This window comes from Struthio camelus, chromosome 7 (assembly GCF_040807025.1).
Source record: "Struthio camelus isolate bStrCam1 chromosome 7, bStrCam1.hap1, whole genome shotgun sequence".
Lineage (NCBI taxonomy): Eukaryota > Metazoa > Chordata > Aves > Struthioniformes > Struthionidae > Struthio > Struthio camelus.
In genome coordinates this window covers 5,467,303-5,489,250 of record NC_090948.1, presented here as the reverse complement: position 1 = coordinate 5,489,250, position 21,948 = coordinate 5,467,303, and the positions used below count along the sequence as shown (strand labels likewise).

At 39.0% G+C, this 21,948-nt stretch overlaps 3 protein-coding genes across 3 annotated transcripts in view; 2 read left to right on the top strand and 1 right to left on the bottom strand.

Moving 5' to 3' along the window:
- Window positions 1-2,037, top strand: part of DMBT1 (deleted in malignant brain tumors 1) — a 76,780-nt gene extending 74,743 nt beyond the window's left edge. Inside the window, 2 exon segments of the mRNA XM_068951155.1 lie at window positions 695-1,080; window positions 1,772-2,037. Of these exon segments, the coding sequence (XP_068807256.1) occupies window positions 695-1,080; window positions 1,772-2,021 (636 nt within the window). The 3' untranslated portion in view covers window positions 2,022-2,037.
- Window positions 2,038-5,541: 3,504 nt separating this feature from the next.
- CUZD1 (CUB and zona pellucida like domains 1) lies at window positions 5,542-17,083 on the top strand. The gene is made up of 9 exons (XM_068951511.1): window positions 5,542-5,763; window positions 7,672-7,807; window positions 8,502-8,716; window positions 8,972-9,122; window positions 10,771-10,994; window positions 11,851-12,023; window positions 12,709-13,094; window positions 13,421-13,689; window positions 15,181-17,083. Exons 1-9 carry the CDS (start codon window positions 5,682-5,684, stop codon window positions 15,354-15,356), a joined length of 1,812 nt encoding a protein of 603 aa, XP_068807612.1. The 5' UTR covers window positions 5,542-5,681; the 3' UTR covers window positions 15,357-17,083.
- Window positions 17,084-17,223: 140 nt separating this feature from the next.
- Window positions 17,224-21,945, bottom strand: C7H10orf88 (chromosome 7 C10orf88 homolog). The gene is made up of 6 exons (XM_068951154.1): window positions 21,695-21,945; window positions 21,340-21,555; window positions 20,737-20,809; window positions 20,010-20,216; window positions 18,681-19,150; window positions 17,224-17,772 (listed from the first exon to the last, which is right to left on the bottom strand). The coding sequence occupies exons 1-6, from the start codon at window positions 21,943-21,945 to the stop codon at window positions 17,544-17,546; spliced, it is 1,446 nt and encodes a 481-aa protein (XP_068807255.1). The 3' UTR covers window positions 17,224-17,543.
- Between the last annotated feature and the right edge of the window lie 3 nt (window positions 21,946-21,948).

Genomic DNA, 21,948 nt, shown 5'->3' with positions numbered 1-21,948 from the left:
AGTGTACAAGAACATAGTAGAAGCGTCATCAGTGTCAGGCAGGACTTACCAAGAAATGAGGGAGGTACAGTGCTGTGTGACAGCTGGGATGTGATGTTGTGCGGTATAAACCAGCCGTGGTAGCGCAGCACTAAGGGAGATTTGCTGTGCCCCCATCAACTTCGAGGCACCCCGAGGCCAAAGCTGCAGAGCATCCTTTACACCATTCCCGCTGAAGCCCACACGACCTGCAGGATTGTGGTTTTGATTTACTAGAGTCTTCGCGCGATAGCAAAACAAAATTGCAACTAAAATTACCAAAGTTAATCAATAGTTTTGATTAACTCCCATTGCCTGAAAGACCCTCAGAAGATAGAAATGAAAGGAATATTAACTAATTTATTAATTCTAAACTCTGTCCTACTACTCCTTTCCCATTCTTTGCCCGAGCTATCCTAAATACGGCAGCTAACAGTGGACATCCTGCTGATCTTAAGAGAAACACCTGAACACAAAGCTTTTTTATTGACGTTCAGGCTGTATTCCACATTTGCTGAAGTCATACAAAGCCAATGACTTTGGGTAAAATATCACATCAAATTTTTTACCATTTTTTTGACTCAGTTATCTGCTGGCTCACCTGACTTTCTAGTAACATGCAGTAAAAGGTTTCAGTGTTACTTTGCAGCTCTAAACTCTCTTAACGTTTTAACAGATTACCCACGGAGTCATCACCTATTCCAACACACTGGTAGGATCCACTTTTCGCAACTTCAATGACAGAAATATGAATTCTCTGCTAAACTTTGCCTGCAAAATATACACAAACGCTGATACCGGAACACTGCCCAACGTTAAAGAGTCTCCATACCTGGAAAATCAGTCTAGGCGATACATTGTCAAGTTTTCCTTTTATGACTCATCATCTTTTTCACACTTGGTGAAGACTTCGCCATACTATGTTGACACAAACCAGGATGTGTTTGTTCGTGCTACCCTCTACAGCCCAGATCCGAACCTGATGCTATTTACAGATACATGTGTGGTCTCTCCAAATCCTCATGACTTTACAACTACGACATACGATTTAATCGAAAGAGGGTAAGAAAAACATCTCAATAAGGATTTCAAAATAACACATCCTATGTGACTGACTTCATATAGGCAATAACAAATATGTATACCAAAGATCCACAGACCTAAAATGCATTTGAGTTATCCACTAACTAGAAGCAGCAAGATTTTAAATGAGCTAGTTATTGGAGCAAAAATACACAATTCTATTAGTTGGCACTTTATGTTTAATTCACCTATATATTCTACAAGGGAAGGGAAACTAGTATAAATTCTCAGAAGATATTTCAAAAATCTATATAATAAATTTAAAGAAGGAGGTAACTGATTAATGGGTTCTGGTGGATTTGGGAGGTGGAATTGTTTCTTCTTGGTTCTTCAGAAATTCTAAAGTTGAAATAAAAAATAACTTTGGAAAGATAACAGGGCTACACAGTAACTCCTGTATATTTAAAATTCCTTTAATATATTTAAATATATAAATAAATATAACACACATACATAGCATACATATGGCATTATACCAACATACATACATAAAATCCATCTAATTACATCCATGTTCAAGAATTTTATGCTGTGAATTGTGATTTCCTTCACTGTTAAAAATTTCTGCAGGAAACTTTTATTACAATTAATGAAACAAGTAGAATAGTAACTATGCAATATTTTTTGGTATGAGAATTCTATGTATTTTTTGTCCTTTTTCTTTTCTCAGGTGTATAAAAGACCCAACCTACAGGAACTACTATTCACTAGACAAGAAGCTTGTGCAGTTCAAATTTAGACCCCTGAGCTTTTTCAGAAGACACTCAGCAAATTATCTACAGTGCAAAATGGCAGTGTGCAATAAATATGATTATTCTTCCCGATGCTACCAGGGCTGTATGACAAGAGGCAAAAAAGACACAAGTGACGATGAGGAAAACATCATTATTATTGGGCCAATGATACTCAGAAGAATTTAATGCTTCTTTTCATTATAATATTGTGTATCGCTTATATATAAGTGATCAGTACGTTGCACATCTGCTAATGAGTTCTAAAAAAGCATTATAGTAGGCTGCTAAATTCCATAATCAACAGCAGAGCGCTTGCTTTGTGATGGTGTGTATCTCAGGATATTTTATTGTTAATTGCACTTGTATTGCTTAATTTCAGATCTTTTGGATCTATAGTCCAAATCTGTAAAAGCCTAAACTTCAGTAAACATTCTCAAGTAAAGTATATTTGTAGTAGGTGTTTGATTTTTCTGATCAAGACTTTATTTCTCTCTTACAGTCCTTCCAGTTCTCCCTGTTCCACTACCACTCCAATACTTAGCATTTAAGAATGATCAACCTGCCTTACAGCTGTAGAGGGCACAGTGCTGCTTTCTGCACTCTTTGTCCAAAGACCCTTAAGGAGGTACAGGAAAAGGTTGAAGGACCAGCTGTACATCACTTCGTTGGACCGAGTAATCATTTTAGCTATTTTTGAAAGCAAAGAAGAAACATAAATCAAAGGATAAACCATCCCTAGTAACCAAGATAATATCCTAGCTATTATTTTAAATATAAACTCAAAATATCTGGAAAAAATATTATGAACATGCTGAGATATAATCTCAGCAACACTTCTAAGCTATTGTAATTTTTCCGTATGTCAGTTTTTATTACTGTAGAATAGAATTATAAAAGCTTTTCGATCTAAACGTTATTTATTACGGCCAGCTGCTTCATCTCCTTTCTTTCCAATATCTGTTCAAATAACAGATGGTAATATGGGCAGAAATATCTCTTTGGACCAAGAAAGTGTTTCTGAAGCTTCATATGTTAAATTGTCCTATTTGGAATGACTTAGTGAAAAAAAAGTGGAAATTAATAATTTTCTCCAGTTCATAACAGACAAGAATATCTTGTCAGTCAAGTGCAGAATTATGCAGTAGTACAGCAGTTATGTGAGGGAAAGAGATGGGTAAATTTTTATTATCTAGTGAACTCTGCCTAAGTGTGAAGAGCATTTTCAAGGCCAATACTTCAGATGGTAGATGTATGCAGATTACTCAAACTCATCACGAGATGCTTTGTACTGAATAAGGACACCAAGCGCTTAGGAGCTGTATAATAAAAGACAAAAAGCCACTTCTTTTCAGCAGCTTTGTGTTTTGAGCTTTGTCCCTTTAAAAAGGGACATCCCGAAACTCAGCCTCTCCATGAATAATTTAGTCCCTCTCAAGTGCCAAAATCACATAGACTTCACATCTCCAGTTTGAACAAACCCCTTTTATCTGGGGGTTAAGCCTTGGCTTTGGCCTGCTCAGCGCTGAGCAGGTCAGTGCTCACAGCCAGAGTCCTGCTACTGCAGAACTGTAAAGCCAGACAGGTGTAAAAAGTAGCCAGGACTCAAGAGCTAGAGTATTTCCTAATCACACTTAGGTCAAACAAAACTCAGTCACACTCATAGCCCTGCTGTTCTGCTTCTCACAGGTAATGATTTAAAGGGCTTGAAACCATGTTTTCCCTCCTATTGCACTCTCAGCTGCAGGCAATGGGGAAAGCGCCTGTAAATAACAGTTTCGCAACAGCACCCTTGTTCCTTTGTACTAACACACACTAAGGACTTGTTATTTATTTTAAAACACCTTACATATTGTTCTGTTCTCATTTTAAAGGACCTTCCTGAAGGCTTGCCAGCTGTTTTCTGCTGAGGTAGGAGAGGGAATTCGAAGTGGGCTGTTAATACGTGAACATCTTGACATCTGAACACCTGGCACCGTCTGAGCACAGGCTTAACACACAACTGAAAAAAGTCTGAATGCTCAGACTCGTAGTGGGAGTACTGAGAGCAGCAGCACAGCTGTTCAGAGACATAACTGTGCAGGCACACCCTCCAGCTTAGCTTAAAGTGTGACTGCCAGCACTTGGCCCTGGCTCAGCCCATCAGAAATAGTGGGCCAGTACTCAAGGGTTTGGACCCTTAATATCCCTAATATCAAATCCTGGGCAAGAACATTTCCTAATCATTCACATACAAGTAATTCCAACTGGGTAAAATACCAGCCTCTTTATAATTACGTAAACCTTATATAACCAGAGCATAAGAGCCATGGACAATTTTTTCTTGGTCCTCATGGAAAGAGCATTGATTGGCTAGGTTTCATACACAACACATTTCAGACCTACAAAATGGTGGTTAGCAACTTGAAAATTGCTTGCAAGTGTGTAGAAGAGCTTCAGAAATGAAAGGCTATACAGAATGAATGTAAATTTAGCATCTCCTGGAAACTAAACGGAATTCCAATGCTATGTAATGTAAGAGATGCTGTGTATGCAATAGATGTATTCAGTAACTCTGTATTTAAAGATAGCATAAGTACATCGTGTACAGTGGGTTGCATTCAAAATCCTTAAAAGGAGTAAGAAATTACAGAGAGGATTGTTTTAAAGAAGTCGTAATTCTGACACTAGTAACGGGGGAGTACAGAAGCATCACATTTCTTAAACTCATACTGACCATTAAAGCTAAAGAGGTTAGTTGAATTGTGTATAACTAAAAGAAAAGTGTTCAGAATGTGTTTCAAGGTGGTCTGCATTGCAATTTCTTTTTACTAGTAAACCTGAAAAGGCACCTTTGTTTGCACAGCTGTGTGATACTTGCTCTTTGTACTGGAAAGAGTCACACTGCTAACCTCCTGTTTTCCTTGGCCATTCGCGCATGTAGGTACCACAACGAAGGCCAAGGTTAGGGTAATTACACATCTGTGGCAGTGGCGTTATCACAACCTCTGGAAGCTTTTACATTGGTTTTCTGTTGCTGCTGTAGCAAAAGAGTCTAGATTTCAAGACCTTTGGTCCTTGTGGAACCAGGACAGACAATGTACTCTGAATATATTAGAGCAGAAGAGATCTAAATGCATGAGCCCTATGCTGATTAGACTGTTGCCAGAAGGAATTGAGGCTCTTGGGACTGCGCTTGTTTCCTTACCTCTAGAAGGACAGGCTGATTCCTTTTTTGTAGCTTCTGTTGTGGGACTAAGAAAGTGTTATTTGTAAAGTGGCTGCAGTACAATCTTTTTTTTCAACCTGTAAGATTAATCTCACTTTTTTCATCCATGAATACACCAGCAATAGAGAAATATTACTCCTGACAACGCTATTCTGATAGTTCTGTTTCATCACCTGAGGAATCCTCAACAAGGACACTGAATGATTTTCCCAATGCAGCCTAAAGGAGTAGGTGTCAAAAATTAAGGAGGAAACAAAGAAGCTCCTACTGACCAGTGCTGTGAGCAAACTGCTGGACATGTATCCACAGGGTCTGTCAAACCCACCCAGAACATTTCTGTACATGCCAAGCTAATGTCAACAGACCTCAACACATGCTCAATTAAGTGAACAGAAAAACGTGCTTTGAAACCATGAGATGCAGAGCTGACGAAAGCATAGTTAAACTCTCTGCAAGTAGTACGTATTAAAAAAACCAGGCACACCTGTTATTTTCTCATTTATATCTTCTTTATCTGTTAAAAAGAAATAGTAACTGAGAGATTAAGCCCTCACTCCATGATACCATGTAACGCACAATGATTATGAAATCGCATGATATATATAAGTTAGAAAAACCTTACCTCCTCAGCTCTTACCAAAATGCAGGCGCTCAGGCAGTTCTTCCTTTTGCCTCTCTTAGCTGCTCTAGCTCTTGCTGAAGACAACTCAATAGAATTCGCAGGTATGAGAATCTAATATATTTTTTAATCCTTGAATTTTTATGAGTTTTTGAACAACAGCTATTTTATGGGCAATTGAAGGGAAACATATGTCAAACAAATCTATAAAGGTGCATCTTATTTTAACATACTGCTGCACAACAATAACACCCGAATGTGTCAGCAAGTGTTAAAAATGGTGAACAACAGAAGAAAGACAGTCCCAATATCTGACTCGCTATGGCAATTTTTTTGACCTACAAACTTGTATATGAAGAGATTTTACTCTGGAGTGGAAATATGCTTTTACGAATTAATACTGTATTGGGGTAACAGGAATAAATTTGGAAAGTCACTGACTTAATTGGGAAACGGGGCTGGTTTAATTTTAAAAGAGATTTGGGCATTTTTCCTTTGTTCAATCAGAATCAACAGAGAGTGGTTGGTTGCCCAACTTGGGGACACAGTTCTGTATTCCAATTAGCAGTTTACCTAATTAATGATGGGCAGCTATTGTAGGATACTGCTGCACAGCTGTTCCAGAAGTGCCTGGCTGCGTGAGCAGAATGGAGGGGCACAGAGAGGTTCCAGGGAGAACAGGGCAAGGCTGAGTCTGTAATGCTCTTACCATTGGGATGTTTCATATATGACTAGACAGGTCCCTCCTAAACTTTTCTTCTCTCCCTGGAGCTCATGAGAAAGCCTGAGCTTTTAACCTGGGACTGCACGCACTGCATAGGACATTTCTTCTGTTGTTCTAGACTATTTTTAGATAATATTAAAGTAGAAAGGTAGAAGAGAGATCTTATGCCCAAGCTGATGGACAATCATTTTGTAAAGGTTCCTATGCAATGCTCATTGCTGCAATAACTTAACAATTTATTACCATTCATTAACTGATGTTAGTACAATTCCAATCTTGTTTTTGTTCACAAGAGAATAGCTGAACCAGGTCAGATTAAAATTCTGACAGCTCTACCATCCTGAATCCAGTCCGAGTCAACGGAGGATGCCCAGGCAAGAACACGGAAACAAGCCTGCAGTAACGCTTCCCCAGAACACTCTCCCAGGCGCTAGAAAATGTGGTTCAGGACTTCCTGAACCAAAGAGGAGATGCTATCTTTGCATTTAATAGTTCTCAAAGGCTTTTGCTTTCATGGATTCAACCTGTTTTAATTTTTACTTTTAGCATGCACACCACTCTGCAGCAAAAAGATTCACCGCTGAATATTTGTTGTGCAAAGAGCCAATTCTTTTTGTCTGTTTCAAAATCACAACTTACTAGTTTCGTATCAGGCAACTGAGTTTTGCTATTGGAATATCTGCTATTTATCCCCTCCATGAATTCTTAGACCTCTAGCACCTCCTTTCCTCCTTGGTTATCTCTTTTCTAACCCTAAAATGCTTTAGTCTGTTTACTTATTCCTTGTCTGGAAGCTAGTCTAAACTTTTGATTTTGAACTTTTAAAGCCATTCTCTGAAGCTTTTCATGTTCTGCAGGACCCTTTCAGAGATGGAGGACCAGAATTGCTTGCAGTACCAAATATACACAGTCCTTCAGGAGTCCCTGCTCAGATCTGAAAAACACAATTCCCTGGGCCTAGGTCCCTCAGTGCTTCAAAGTAAAGGGCTAAAACTTAGAACTGGACTCAACAATCTTTAGGAAATCAGCGTTGGGGGAAAGACAGGAGGCTTGATGTGCTTGCAGTACGCAACCTTGCCAAAGAGATTTGCTGAGGGGTCCTACGTCACTTGGAATTTCCAGTTTTGCCATTAGCTTCATCTGTGATGAAACCAAAATAGTACAAACCTTTGCATGCCTGTTCCATGGTGTACTGTTCCATAATCTCTGCATAGTCCAGGATGAAACGCTACCAGAAGAGAAAACTTGAGTGATATCGTTGAAAGTTTTTTTTTTTTTTTTTAAATAGGTTTACCTCGCTGTGGTGCCTCCTTTGAAGATCTCAACAAAGCCTTCAAGATAGAACTAAATTCAAATGCAAATTGTGTCTGGCAAATTCATAGGACTTCAAACCAAACAATTAGGCTCATCTTCTCCTATTTTAAGTAAGTATTTTCTCCAAGATTTTTTTTTTCTTCCAAGATATTTTTGTATTGTTTCTTTTTATTAGTATATGGCACAGAAAAAATATTGAAATAAACTAGTGTGGCCAAGCTGAATTTTTAATAACTAAAAAAATATACGTATAAGACATTAAGGCATTTTAGCCTTTGCTTTACACATAACACTGAAAAAGTTTAAACTGGTCACATAGTCTTAATTTTAAGTTTAGGCAAATCTTGTGGTTGACCTACAGTTTTTATGTTTTTTTTTAATTCAGTGGAAAATCGTGTACTTTCTTTCATACTCTTTCTATTCAGTTTTATAAGATGGTGCTGATGAGAGAAATCCAGTTCAACTGATCCTGTAAGCAGTAAACATATTACAGAGCTGCTCTCCACTTATGAGCAACTAGAAATGCTTGTAATTATTTTTGTTGTTCTTCTATTCTATCTTTTAAATTTGCCTGCTATATCTTGTGTTTTCAGTCTTAATTACAAAGCATGATAGCTGAGAAAAATCAAAATCCAAACCCCTACACCTTTCTTAATAATTTCAACTGAAGACATTAGTGCCTCCAAATATTTCTCTATATTTGCTTTAGTAATATATTTATTGAATCTGTTGCGGATTCTGAGAGGCTTGTGTATCTAACAGTGAGTTTAGGTAGTTCTCAATTTTTTTCTTTTTTTTTAATAGATTTGCTCCTTCTTCAAGCTGTGAAACAGAAAGTATTAAAGTATATGATGGTCCCTCAACTAATTCCTCTTTTCTTGGGCAAGTATGCAACAACACTGACTCAGTTCCAATGTTTGAATCATCTTCGGACAGTTTAACTTTTCTCATAACAACAAACTCGGAGGATTTCGCAAGAAGCTTCTTCACCTTCTATTATTTCTTCTCAAAAGAATCAGGTAAGTCAAAACTCAATGCACTTGTGGAAACATCATTTGAATTGTTCCATTAGGTACAAGGTTTCATCTTGTAACATCCATCTGACCTGAAATTCTCTAAAATATATAGAAATGTTATCTTTAAGCTTTTCTGAAGGAATGGAATCCTGTAAGTCTTACTATTGACATAACACTTGATTCCTAGCTTTAGACTATACTTTTTATGGTTCATTATATAAACCATTTTGCTACTATTGTATCTGTTCTTCATTTCAGAAATTGAAAATTGTGGGGGACACTTAACTGGTCCCAATGGGACATTTATCAGTCCCAACTACCCCAGGCCTTACCCTGAGTTTACCTACTGTGTCTGGCACATACAAACAGCTGAAAAATCGAAGATAAACTTACAGTTTGATGACCTTTTGTGAGTAAATGCCATCTATACTCTATTATACTTTTTTTCATTCTGTTTAAAAGCATTACTTTAAACACAAAAAGCAGAAGTGCTTTCACACTTTTAGAACACATATACACTTTTACAACAGAGGTGTTCTGCTGGCTCCTATAACAAAATAATTGCAACATGTTCCACATCACTATATATTGACCTACAGCTACTGCAGTTCCATTCAGAGTTTGATATTGGTGCGTGAGACTAAAGTCAAGCAAGCAGAAATGCATGGCAGGTGTCTTTGGAGCATGCTATAGAGCTGGCCACTGATAGTGTTTTTAAAAAAAAACAAAAACAAAAAAAAACAAAAACAAAAAAAAAACAAAAACAAAAAAAACAAAAACAAAAAAAACAAAAACAAAAAAAAACAAAAACAAAAAAAAACAAGGCCCTAACTCCACCGAATCAGCTGTGCGATTCAAGGTGCTATTTGTATGGACAAATTATATTTCCACTAGGCAATAACAGATTTCTGCCTGTGGAAGTCTCCACATAAGGCTGGACTCTAAACACCTATCGCAGTTCGCAAAGATCAGTCAGTAGGGTCAGCAGAGCGCAGAAAGCATCTCAGGTGACTAGGCATGAAATGGCTGTTTCAGGCTAATCTGACCAATCTGAATTTAAAACCGGTAGCATAAAACCTTACGCTACATAAGGAACACACTTTAAAGCATCAGTCTCAACAAGTGGATTGTAATTTCAATTTAAAATAGATGCTCACAAGAATAAAGTGCAACACCGCCCAAGAACATAACTTCCTCAGTATTGTTGGCCTTTGATTAAGGAAGGCTGTGTACCACTGGCTTAAATACTCCCAAGCATAAATGCTAATGGATGAATTGGTCTAGAAACTGAAGTACCTTCTGACCATTTCAAGATAGACTCCTCTGGCATGAGGAAGTCATACTGATGTGGACTCCAGAATGCTGTATAGGCATTCTGTATAGGAATGTATAGGATGCAGTAGGAAATCATTACTTCTGTCACTGTCCTCTGAGATGACTATCGCTACATGCTGCCATCTGTGCCCTTGCCAGTCCTGGCAACAGTCAATTGCTGGTTCAGGAACAAAGATGTCCTAGAGGTGGACAAATGCCCACCAGAGGATGCCCGGTGCTTTTGTCAAGGGTGCAAGCATTAGGACAAGCCCTAATGCAGATTTAATTAAAAGGGGAAGAGCCTTCCTCTTCCTCTACCCACATACATAAGAGACCTCAGAAATCAATATATATCAGCTCTACACTGTAAAAGCTTTTCATTCTTTTTAAATATATTTTTAAAAATATACTTTAAAGTGTAGTTATTTATAGTAAATAAGCATTATATAAAAGCGTTACTTAGTAACAATGTAGTTGGTCTTGCATGAGAGCAATAGAAAATGTTAATTAATTCTAGCAAGAGCAGAATCAGGAACTTGCCAAGTATCTTTTGCCTTTAAGGTTTTTCCATATTTTGTTTTGATAATGTCTATTTACATGTTCTTTTATTCTCCAGTCTTTTATTTCCATTTACTAGAAATCATCAGACACTTTATTCTGCAGGATATCTTTTATCCAGTATGAGTAATGTTCTCTGCACTCAGATTTCCTTATAATTAGAATTATTTTTTCTATGTCTGTAGCTTGGAACTAGATAAAAACTGTCAATTTGATTTTGTTGCAATCTACGATGGCCCCACCACTAACTCTGGCTTAATTGGAAAAGTATGTGGTCGTTCTCAGCCCACATTTGAATCTTCTTCAAATGTTATGACCATTGTGCTGGCTACAGACTATGCCAATTCTTACAGAGGATTTTCTGCTCAGTACACCAGTATTGCATTGCCAAGTTCAGCAGAGCCCAAGAGTAAGTCCAGTTCTTACATTTTTTACCTAAGATGCTATTTCTCATTATCACATGTTCTTTCCCTCCTTGCCAAATATGGAAAATAAATGATGGTTGACCCTGAGGATTTAAACCTTTATATTGGCAGTCATTAAGTCTCTAAATACAGAAAAATACACTAGTTTCACCTACAGAGCATAAGCAAGTACCTCACAGAGATGCAAAAGAAAGCAAGAAAGCCTCCTCTTCAGGTTTTTTGATCCTTTTTCCTGCCAGCTCCACTCAAAATCTGGGGGGGGGGGGGGGGTGTTTTGGTTTTGGGTTTTTTTTTTTTTTTTGAGATGTTTAGATATACTCTTTGACTAGCTAATTTAAATGGTTTTGTTCTCAGATTCTCAGGGAAGTAGTCAGCATTGGTTAGTCAAGCAGGTTTTGGGTGTGCTATAGTTTCCTTCCCCTGAGCTGGACAGTTTTCCTTGTTTTTTATACTTGGCACTAGATTTGCCATCTTCTCACTGAAGTGGAAAGGAGAACCAGTAAGACCCCTGATGTCTCCCATAAACCAATCTCCTCACCTACCATTCTGCACTAATACTTTGATTCCTAAAAAGGCTGCAATTCCTTCAGTGTTATTGGGCTTACAGTTCAGCTTTCAACATGAATTGTACATGGTTTTGTCTAACCTGTGTTAAGAGTCATTCATGACACTTTGTTCAGACTTCTGTATGACCTTAAATGTGTATGAGCTGTTTCAGCATCAGGCTCAGGCAAACTGAGAACCATTCAACAGGCTCAAGAATGGGCCTTGGTTTAGATCAAGTGAGAAATGACTGCAGCATAGTTTGTAGTAACTTCCTTTTTGTTCTTTCAATGGCAGCATCCCTTACATGCTCTTCAGAGGGAATGAAAATTGTTCTGAGCAAGTCTTACCTGGACTCCCTCGGTTATAATGAAACTCATCTACAGCTGAATGATCCATCTTGCAGCCCAGTTGTAACAGATTCAGTGATCTTTTCCTTCCCATTAACCAGCTGTGGAACAATTAAAATGGTAAAGGGGAAAAAAAAGTTAAGGAAATAAGCTAACAATAGCTTGGGAATGACAACAGCTTGTAGGAACAGCTTTACAAATAGCATATGAATAAGCTAACAGTGGATTTACTTTCACGTGGCTCATCCAATTGCATGTTTTCAGTCTTGAAGCAGAAAAAACATTTTTCTCTGTAAGAACTCAATGATCAATGACTACTTTACAGGGAAGCCCAGGAGACTCCAATCAAAGCAAACATTAATTCTAAATGTTTTTATGTTATGCTTCATTCACTCTGCAACCCAGGTTACTGAAAGTAACACCACGTTAAGTGTGCAACTTGAACATCATCTGCAAGTGATGTGGCTGGCATTTATCTAGAGTAACGTGGAAAGGGAAAAATCCCTCAGAAGTTAGGATTCCTATGAAGTCATTAATGGCAATGTTTTAATAAGGGTGACTGAAGTGCCATTTTGGGACTTTAACACTTTGTGCAACTGCACTTTGTGCAACACTCCATCTTTTTGCTGCAGGGGATGGCTTAGTGTTTTGGACAAACAGGAGGCGGGTTGATTAAGTTTTGCATTATCAAAGGTACCTTGAGCCTCTGATAAGTATACCTGAGTGGCTTTTTTAACAAGCACGCTTGCTTTCAGCTACACTGCTCATGTAATAGCAACTGAGCACTTTGTAATTCCTTCCACAGGGAGAAGGCCAGAGCATCACTTACACTAACACCATAACTGCCTCTGCAACTGGAAATATCATCACCCGTCAAAAAAGCATCGAGATTATTGCAAAATGCAAAATGGAAAACAATTCAACCTTAGAAATCATGTACATAACAGAAAACAACATAATCCAAAACACAACTGCCATGGGAAGATACAATGTTAGCATGTCTTTCTATGACTCAGATTCATTCTCCAAGCCTGTACTTCAATCCCCATATTTTGTAGACTTGAACCAAACTCTCTTTGCTCAAGTTAGCCTTCATTCCACTGACCCAAATCTTTTGGTGTTCATCGATACCTGCATAGCATCTCCAAAACCTGATTTTGGATCACCAACATATGACTTAATCAGAAGTGGGTAAGGCTCTAAACTATTTTTATGATTGTCTCCTAGTATGTGAGAAAATATCATCTAAATATAAACTGTAGTTCTTTTATTCATGCATCTCTTCTACTTATCTTCTTTGGTAGATGCTTGTTGGAATCTGAATTTCCTGGAAATTTAAAGTCATAGAAACGGAGTCAGGAATATCATGCACCAATTTGCACTAGGGAGAAGAAAGATCATTGTATGCCCACATGTAGAAAAATGCCATAGCTAAATGCTCTGGAATTTTTAATGCCATCAGTAAGAATGATTATTGTAACCGGATCACTTTAACAGATGTGTAAATTCTGTTACAGCTGTGATAAAGATGACACTGTGGTAACCTACCCGCCACTTGAACACTACGGAAGATTCAAATTTAACGCCTTTAGGTTCCTGCAGAGCTTTGCATCGGTTTATCTCCAGTGTGATATTTTAATTTGTGACAGCAATGACAGAAACTCTCGCTGTACTCAAGGCTGTACCTCTAGGCAAAAAAGAGCTACTTCTTCATACATGTGGAAAACTAATGCTGTGGTAGGTCCTATCCGCCTAAAAAGAGATCACAGGTCTGCTGATCATTCAGGTAAGAGGGATACACAAATTAAGAATCTGACTACGCTCATTCTTTGTGTTAATCCACTATATTTGTTCCACTAATAAAATTGTTGAAAACTAACCTAGCATCAGAGCAGGGGGTTGAACAAAAATTTGTGTTTTGTGAGATCACAGAAGTACTTCTCAGATTGACCGACGGTCTTTTGGGTTCAGGTGTGCTCTTTAAAGCAGAAGAAAAGCACCGACTCCTAGTTATATACACAGTAAATGCAGCATCTGACTCTCAATTCAGAAGTTATGAATGGTAACTAAGAATTTTAGATTTTAAAATTTCATTTTCTGATGAAGTAAACATAAGGAATAAGGCACCTTTTCAAAGCCACAGACTATTTAAAAATGACATACTAAATTGGAGAGTAAATGTTTGCTATAATCTTTGTAAAAATCTTCTAATATGCCACAATCTCTTCCGAGAGTTCTGCAGAAAAGCTATGCAGGATGATAATCAGAGATGACGTAATGCTAGGTTAAATCCTCATACTGCATTGGCTATTAGAACAAAAATATTTTCAAAAGGACAGCAACCGGAGCAAAAATTAGAAAGCCACACTTTTTAATTTGAGCTGCAAGCTTTTCATAGGTTGAGCTTTACTGCCCCAATCTGATACCATCTTTAGCACTGTTTGCAGTCTGCTCAACAATGGACTGCATTAGTGGTGAGACCTAATGCAAAAAAGACTAGAAAACATGGAAAAGCAATTTTAAAAAGCTTGTGTGGTAACTAGCACCATACTCTTGGCGCTAACTTTTCTGGAGCACAAAACCTCACCTGAGAAAAGCAAATTGTGCTATGCGCTTTCAGGTGCCACATCTAAGAAGCGTTTACTTCTTAGAGTGTCATGCTCTCAATAACACTAAACATATTGTCTAATTTTTTAAATATAATTACTAACTTCTTACTTTTAAGTCTAGCAGCATTTTAAACATCTTCCAATTATTTCAGTGAATGAAAAATTTTGCATCTATATGCTAGAAACTACTAGACAAATCTACAATGTGAAAAGGTTTCACATGTAAACAGATCACAGACAAAGCATTATAAAACATTAATCTGTTTTCATAGTATCTTTCACCATTTACAGAAAGATGATAAGCTTTATCAAGGACCACCTAGTAAACCATTAAGAGGGATGGGGTTATAACCAAAAGTTCTTCTCTGCCCATCTTTGCTTCAGCAGCATGCCTCCACTCTTATCTTCTTTAATGACAATGACAACACTGCTTGGCAGAAGCTTGGTTGCAATGATATCAAAAGAGGTACTAACATTGCGATGCTCTTCTACGCACTATTGCTTTCTACCTTGCGAGAGTTTACAGTTCTTTGGTGCTACAGAATCAGAACTTGCAGTCAGAACCTCTCAGAACCAAAACGTCTGAAAAAAATGACTGCTGAATTTCCATTGAAATGACACTGTATATCAGACTTAAAAACCTCACTTTTTTCTTTCCCTCTATACAGAATCCCTCACTAAAGTGCGTGCTGAAGAAACCCCAAGCCTGCAACAGTACAGCTTCTACACTCTTTCAATTGTGGTTTTGACTTCAAATATTATCATTGTAGTAGCTGTGATATTAAAATATCGTATCAGACGCCAATTAGGATATGGCTACCAAAAAATGCAGAGCTCATATTAACTACTTTAGAAGTTGACACAAATTCACAATGTGCTATTCAGATTTGTCACTCCAAGGGGGGGATGAGGAGAAAAAACAAAACTCGAACACACCTGTGCGCTAATACACTAAAAAACAAAAATTAAAAAAAAAAACCAATAAACTATAACAGCTATGGAATATAGCAATGCTTGGAAGCATATTCCAATTTTTTTTTTTTATAATTAAAAAAAGTTCAACCTAGGACTATATTTTGAATCACTGAGTTGAAAAAGAATATAACTATCTACTTCAGGTGTTTCTAAGAAAGTATCTAAAAACTAATTCACAGGTGTAAAAAGACCCGTAAAGTGCAAGATGATTTAGATCTTTTTTCTTCCAAAATCTCATTTCATCTTTTCTAATCATTTTGAAACTGTACTTGCATGGGTTAAGCTGGGGAACAAAATACATTTGCAAGCTGTATGTTCTGCATAAATTGTCCTCTTTTTGGTATATACTCTTATGTGTTGCTACCATCAAGATGTGACGGTCTTCAAAAGACACTTTCCTGGTGTAAAACAAAATATTACGTAGATTGGAAAGGGACTGGACTGCACACGCCCAAGCAGCTTGTTCAGTCAACAGCTGCTTCTCCATCTGTAGTTTTTGCTCAATGCATTTTAAAACATACAACATGACCAGTGTCTCTGCTCTTAGGAGCCTTCCTTTAAGTTCCTATACAGTCATAGTTAAATGGTACAAAGAGAATGCACTCCAAGAATTCAAAGAACAAGAAATGGAATGCAGGATGAACCTCAGATCTTCACGGAAGAGGGACTTGGAGCCACATTTCTACCTATCCAACTGACAACAGAACTGCTCCCACAGGTTAAAGTAAATATGATGAAATAAGGCTATTTTTCTCTGGCCTACGGTTTCCAAAAAGTAACAGATCCTGCTCCAGCACGTTCTGTTTGCAAAAGGAGGTCCTTTTAGAAGGAATCATGAATGAAATACTTACATTTATGCATATTTCATTACCCTAAGAAACGCAAGTCTAGTCACATTCTAGTAGCTCCTGCAAGGCTCAATGAATTTAGGAAGCAAGAAGCATAATTACTGGAGAGAGCCCAGCAGAGGGCTATGAAGATGATTAGGGGAGCGGAGCATCTCTCCTATGAAGAAAGGCTGAGGGGAGCTGGGCCTGTTCAGCCTGCAGAAGAGAAGACTGAGGGGGGGGGTCTCATCAATGCATACAAATATCTGAAGGGAGAGTGTCAAGAGGATGGGGCCAGACTCTTCTCCGTGGTGCCCAGCCACAGGGCAAGAGGCAACGGGCACACACTGAAACACAGGAAGTTCTGTCTGAACATGAGGAAAAACTTCTTTAGCGTGAGACTGATTGAGCACTGGAACAGGTTGCCCAGAGAGGCTACAGAATCTCCTTCTCTGGAAGATATTCAAAAGCTGTCTGGATAGTGCTCTAGGTGACCCTGCAGGGGGGTTCGAGTAGCTGATCTCCAGAGGTCCTTTCCAACCTCAAGCATTCTGTGGTAACAACAGTCTGTGCTTTAGATATCTCTTAAGGAGCCCAGACCCCTAACTTGTCAGTGTAACCTGTACAGTCAGTGAGGCTTTCAAAGAACCCAGGCTGGAGTTCAAGTTAGCCTGTCTCCCTAAAAGTGTCTGTCTCTAAATCTGACCTAGACCTACAGTCTAAATTCAGTAATGCAAGAACTACTCCTCCTTCAACAGCTTTATAGCTTCAACAGAAGTAATGTTAAAATAAACCAAAAGCAGGAAGAAACCAAGTTTTGTTCTACTTTTAACACATTACATGTGTGTAAATAAAACCAAAAACCAACAGACCCTAGAAAAGTGAATTGATTATATATGGCTAAATAGATAAGTTGTAACACAGTTTATTTAGAGTACTTCTCCCCATTGTTCAAGCTGAAACTGGAATACCGTATTCCACATGGCTTTTACTAATGCTCTTTCAGGAAATAAGCCACAAAGGGCATACAAAATTCTTATATTTAGGAAAAACATACATTAAGATCTTTCAGAAAACAACGGTGTACAACAGTGGATAGAATTACAGTAACCAATGCAAGTCAACAACACTGAGGTTCTTTACAGTTATAATCCCATAAATACTAAACTTTTTAAAGTATAACTGCTCTTGAAAAAATACTTACGTTGGAGTCCTATATCTACATACATCTATCTCTCTCCATTTGAGAATCCCTCACTAGAATCAGAGTGTGTTTGTGAAATTTTGTGTGGCTTTGAGTTCTGAATTAAGTCCATTAACAGAACCATTTTGTTATCTATATGTGTCTGAAGAGTCTGGATTTGGCGATCAATATAGTCCATTAGTTTTTTCTCCATCAGATCCATATTTTTTGAGATGATCTTTTCCAAGTAGGAACAAATAGGCTGTTGTTCCACTCTGTGAAAACAGCAAATATAAGAGTAAGCATAACTTGTTTCTTAATGACTTGGGGCTTAAGAAAGAACAACTAGTCTTAATGAATAGGGACGTTCTTAGGTTTTTAGTATAAGTGAAATATCCTGCCTGCCCACCACTTTTTAAATCCTAGAAAATTTTAAGATACCCACTAGGTTATATAAATAGTCATCTTCCTTCAAACTTATGCTTAGAAAGGCTTAATTATGTGTTAAAAGGCTTAGTCATGTGTAAATAAAATATATATACCAACAGGATATGCAGAACTGATTCTGTCAGAACAACAGGCATTACTCTTTCTATTTAAAGTGTTTCAAGAGTTATAACACTATGCAATTCTTTTTTTTAATCTGGATTTTTTAAATTCATTCTACTTTCCCAGCTGCTAGAGCTATTCAGGCTTAGAACCCTGCTACGTAGGCAACTCTCCTAAATCTCACCTTTTCTACTATGGTTCTTTAGGTATCAAACTGAGTGCACTAGTACTACAATTCCTGTAAGTGCAAACAAGTGAGGAGGAACAGGAAAAATTGATGGGATGAGATACATTAAGTACAGCAGAGAGATGCTGGTACATAATGTGAAAGAGAGGAGATGACAGTTTAGGAGGTGGAAGTAGCCAGAGTAAGAATGTAATAGCCAAAAAGAAAGACATACTAAATATATATAATAATGCAAAAAGACCACACTTTTTTTTTTGAAACCACAGAGAGAGAGAGTTATACAACAATGTAAGATAACTTCTTTTTTAACCTTCAAGCAGTTCATCTGAAAAAAATCAATTGAAATACGTTTGTCGCCACACAGCCTCCAAAACCACATATCCTAAGACCCACCACTGTTGTTTACAAACCACTAGCAGTTGAACAAACGTAGCAAACTTAACTTACCCAACACTCTGAATGCCTTCTTCTTTAGTCACAACATTTTTCTCAAAATGCTTATTTCCATCTTTTAGCCGAAGATGATTTACCTGGCGACATAAGTTTTGAAGAAAAGGAAGAAGCTCCCTCGGACTAGTTATATTTGGATTTTCACCTGTTTGCTCCTGCATAATCAAAGAACCCATGACTTTAAAATCATTTCTGGGGTTCAGCATGTTTTGCTGAGTAGTAAGTCTTCCAGAATCAGAAGCATTCTCTCTTTCAGGTATCTGTGCGTTTAGATCAAGATTTTTTTTTAAGTCTTCATATACTGCTTCACTTGATAAACAGTTTATAACAGGCAAAGGTTCAGTGGATGACGGATCTAACGATGTCTGAATAGCTGCACCATGTAATCCATCTACTGGATGTTCATCTTCAAAGTCAGAATTTTTCTCAAAGATCCAATTAAGTTTGTCTCCAAGAGGTAAACTGTTCTGATGGAAATAAAAAAAAAAAATATATATATATACACACACACACACACACGTAATACTTCCATATAAAATATACTGGAAATTATGTAATATATCAATATATCCTTTATAACTCCGTGTAGTTACAGCATTCTAAGTGATATAAAGATTTTAACAGTAGTTTTGAGTTATATTCTAAAGGGAAAAGCATAGAAAGATTTTGCTTGAACATATGCTATTGCATTAGTTTTAATCTTGTCAGTCTCTAAGCACCAAAACAGTTTTCCTGACAGCAATTTTTTGAATCAAATTTTCATTATGCTACGGCCCCAAGACCGATCAGTTCTTTACATCAGGTGGATACAGGATTTTGTTGAAATAGCCCGCTTTGGAGGACTGGGATCTAAATCAAATAAAAGCCCTTTCAGGGTTTGTTTCCTTTATCTGAAAATCATGGGCCTTTATTAAAGACAGAAGAGACAGACAGACAAACTAGCCCATCCACCTGCACCCCGAACATAACAGGAAACACATCCACCATCCTTACCATGAAATGACAAGCACTGACAACTGAAAAAAACAGAAGGGAAAGCAAGGGAGGCAGGAGGATACAGTGACAGTGAAGTTTAAGATGATGATGATGATGCAAAGTTGTTAACTCGGGACTTGATCTATGCACGGTGATTTCCTTGGGTACACAATCATCATTCACGTTCACCTTTTTAAGCTTGGCAATAGCCAAACCAGGATTTAAATGGCAGAAAGTTTGGGTTAAAAAACAGCTTTTTCATCAAATCAGTTTAGAACATGCTCAATTATTACAGAAGACAAGGTCTCATATTAGCACTATTCGTGTTTACAGAAAAGCACAATGACTTACTTTCTGCTGAAATCGAACCATGTCCATGAGCTGCTGAGCACCTGGAGACAACTTTGACCCCATAGATTCCATTATAGTTTGCACTCTGTTTAGATCTATGCTTGATCCTAGTGAAGGAAAATCAGTTGCTAGTTTTGCAGACACTGCTTTCACTTGTACAATTATTTTACTGATGAGTACGCTTTGTTTTTCACCAATGGAGAGCAGCTATTGCAAGAAGGGAAAAAATATTTTGGTTAGGAAATAACTGTATTTTCGTCATTTGAGACAACGCACCACTCTGTGTGTTTATATACGCATATATATGGGGGTATTTTCTGGGGAAATTAAGCTCATTTTACCTTGCCATTACTGTTAGAAAACTGACTGGAACAGAAGATGCGTGCCACCAAGGATAAATTAAGCCTTGATCTTCTAAGCAGTTAAGAGGAGCAGTAGCCATATAGATTTTCATTAGGTTATTTAACTGCACAGAGTTAGCAGTGAATGAATCAGTTTGCAGTTCTGATCGACTGCTGACTAGCTACAATTTATCCAGTTTAAGAAGTTTTTTCACTAAGAGGATATTGTTTTCATACACACATACTAGGTCTTCTTAAGTAATTATGTGAAACAATTACTGTACGAAAATTGCAATAACTTGACTAACAGCAATACAAGAGAACTTTATTCAAAGAAGTGATTAAAAAGACAATGAAAGGTTAAATAATTCCATTGAAGTCCCTACCTTAATTCTACAGGAAGCTGTAGGGCATTCCAGCTTGAGATACTTTTTGTATAAAGTAACTTTTTCAGTTTCACTAGAAAAATAAAATAAATGGACTGTGACATCACTATATAAGGCACTTTTTGCTCTGTCATTTGTTGCAGAATTACAAAATACCACTAGTTATTCAGGTAAGAAACAAAAGTGACTGAAACATACTCTAACATAATACGGCCGTTTTAATGCTTGTATTCAACACGTACTGAACCTCGTGGGATGTGTGTGCAAAAAAAGGAAACACAGGATTTTTGTGTGTGCTTGACTTATCTACTACAGCAGCTTTCGAAGTCTGGTCCGTTATTGACACGGAAACTCCAAGCCGGTTGCTTCTCTTTGCCTAACAAGCAAAGAACTTATAACGCTTCATGACTTAACATAGCATGTTTTCGCTCAGCTTTTAGCTCCGGGGGCAAAGCGTGGAAGGCAATACCGAGGGGGAAAAACAAGCCTTTCCCGCTTTCTTTCTCTTTTCTCTGCCGTTCTCCAGCCGCAGAGATATAACCCCCTGGCCTCGCCTCGCCCACCACCGCCGCCGCGGAGCCCGCAGCGCAGGCCGCTACTCACCCGCGGGGCCGCAGGGCGCCCACGCTCCGGCCGCGGCCCGTGCCGCAGTACTCCTCGCCCACGTACACCTCCATGTGCCGCGCCTGGCTCACCACGGCCACGCACACCATCTCCTCGCAGCCCGGCGGCTCGCACTCCAGCCGCAGCACGCAGGCCGCGTCTTCCCCGCCGCCGGCAGGCCGCTCCGCCGCCACCACCGCCGCCTCCGCCTGGCTGCTGCGCAGGGAGCCCACAGAGCCGCGTGGCGCCACCAGGCCCGCCCCGGCCCGCCGGGCCGCGCCCCGCAAAGCGCGGCCGGAGGAGAGGAGAGGCCCGGCCCGGCCCCCCGCCCTCGCCTCGCCTCGCCTCACCTCACCTCACCTCCTCGTCGCCGTCCCCTCCGTCGCCGCGCCGCAGGCAGAGCGCGCGGGCCAGGCCGCCCGGCGGCGCGCAGGGCCACGAGCAACTCGCCGCCACGCGGCCCACGCCACACCGGGAGCCGCCGGCAAGGGCAAGGGCAGCGGCCGCCGCCGCCGCCGGGCAGCGGCTCGCCATCGCCACGGCCGCGCCGGCCGCCAGCCAGACGCCGCCGGGAGCGGCAGCGGAGCGGAGCGGCGGCAGGCGCATGCG

What these genes read in the sequence shown, in the direction of transcription:
- C7H10orf88 (XM_068951154.1), bottom strand. Translation starts at nt 21,945, where the DNA reads ATGCGCCTGCCGCCGCTCCGCTCCGCTGCCGCTCCCGGCGGCGTCTGG. An exon ending in TGGTTCGATTTCAGCAGAAA is followed by an intron (nt 19,151 to 20,009) that starts GTAAGTCATTGT and finishes TATTTCCATCAG; the next exon opens with AACAGTTTACCTCTTGGAGA. An exon ending in GAAGGCATTCAGAGTGTTGG is followed by an intron (nt 17,773 to 18,680) that starts GTAAGTTAAGTT and finishes CTGTTTTCACAG; the next exon opens with AGTGGAACAACAGCCTATTT.
- CUZD1 (XM_068951511.1), top strand. Translation starts at nt 5,682, where the DNA reads ATGCAGGCGCTCAGGCAGTTCTTCCTTTTGCCTCTCTTAGCTGCTCTA. An exon ending in CTCATCTTCTCCTATTTTAA is followed by an intron (nt 7,808 to 8,501) that starts GTAAGTATTTTC and finishes TTTTTTTAATAG; the next exon opens with ATTTGCTCCTTCTTCAAGCT. An exon ending in CAGGTCTGCTGATCATTCAG is followed by an intron (nt 13,690 to 15,180) that starts GTAAGAGGGATA and finishes CCCTCTATACAG; the next exon opens with AATCCCTCACTAAAGTGCGT.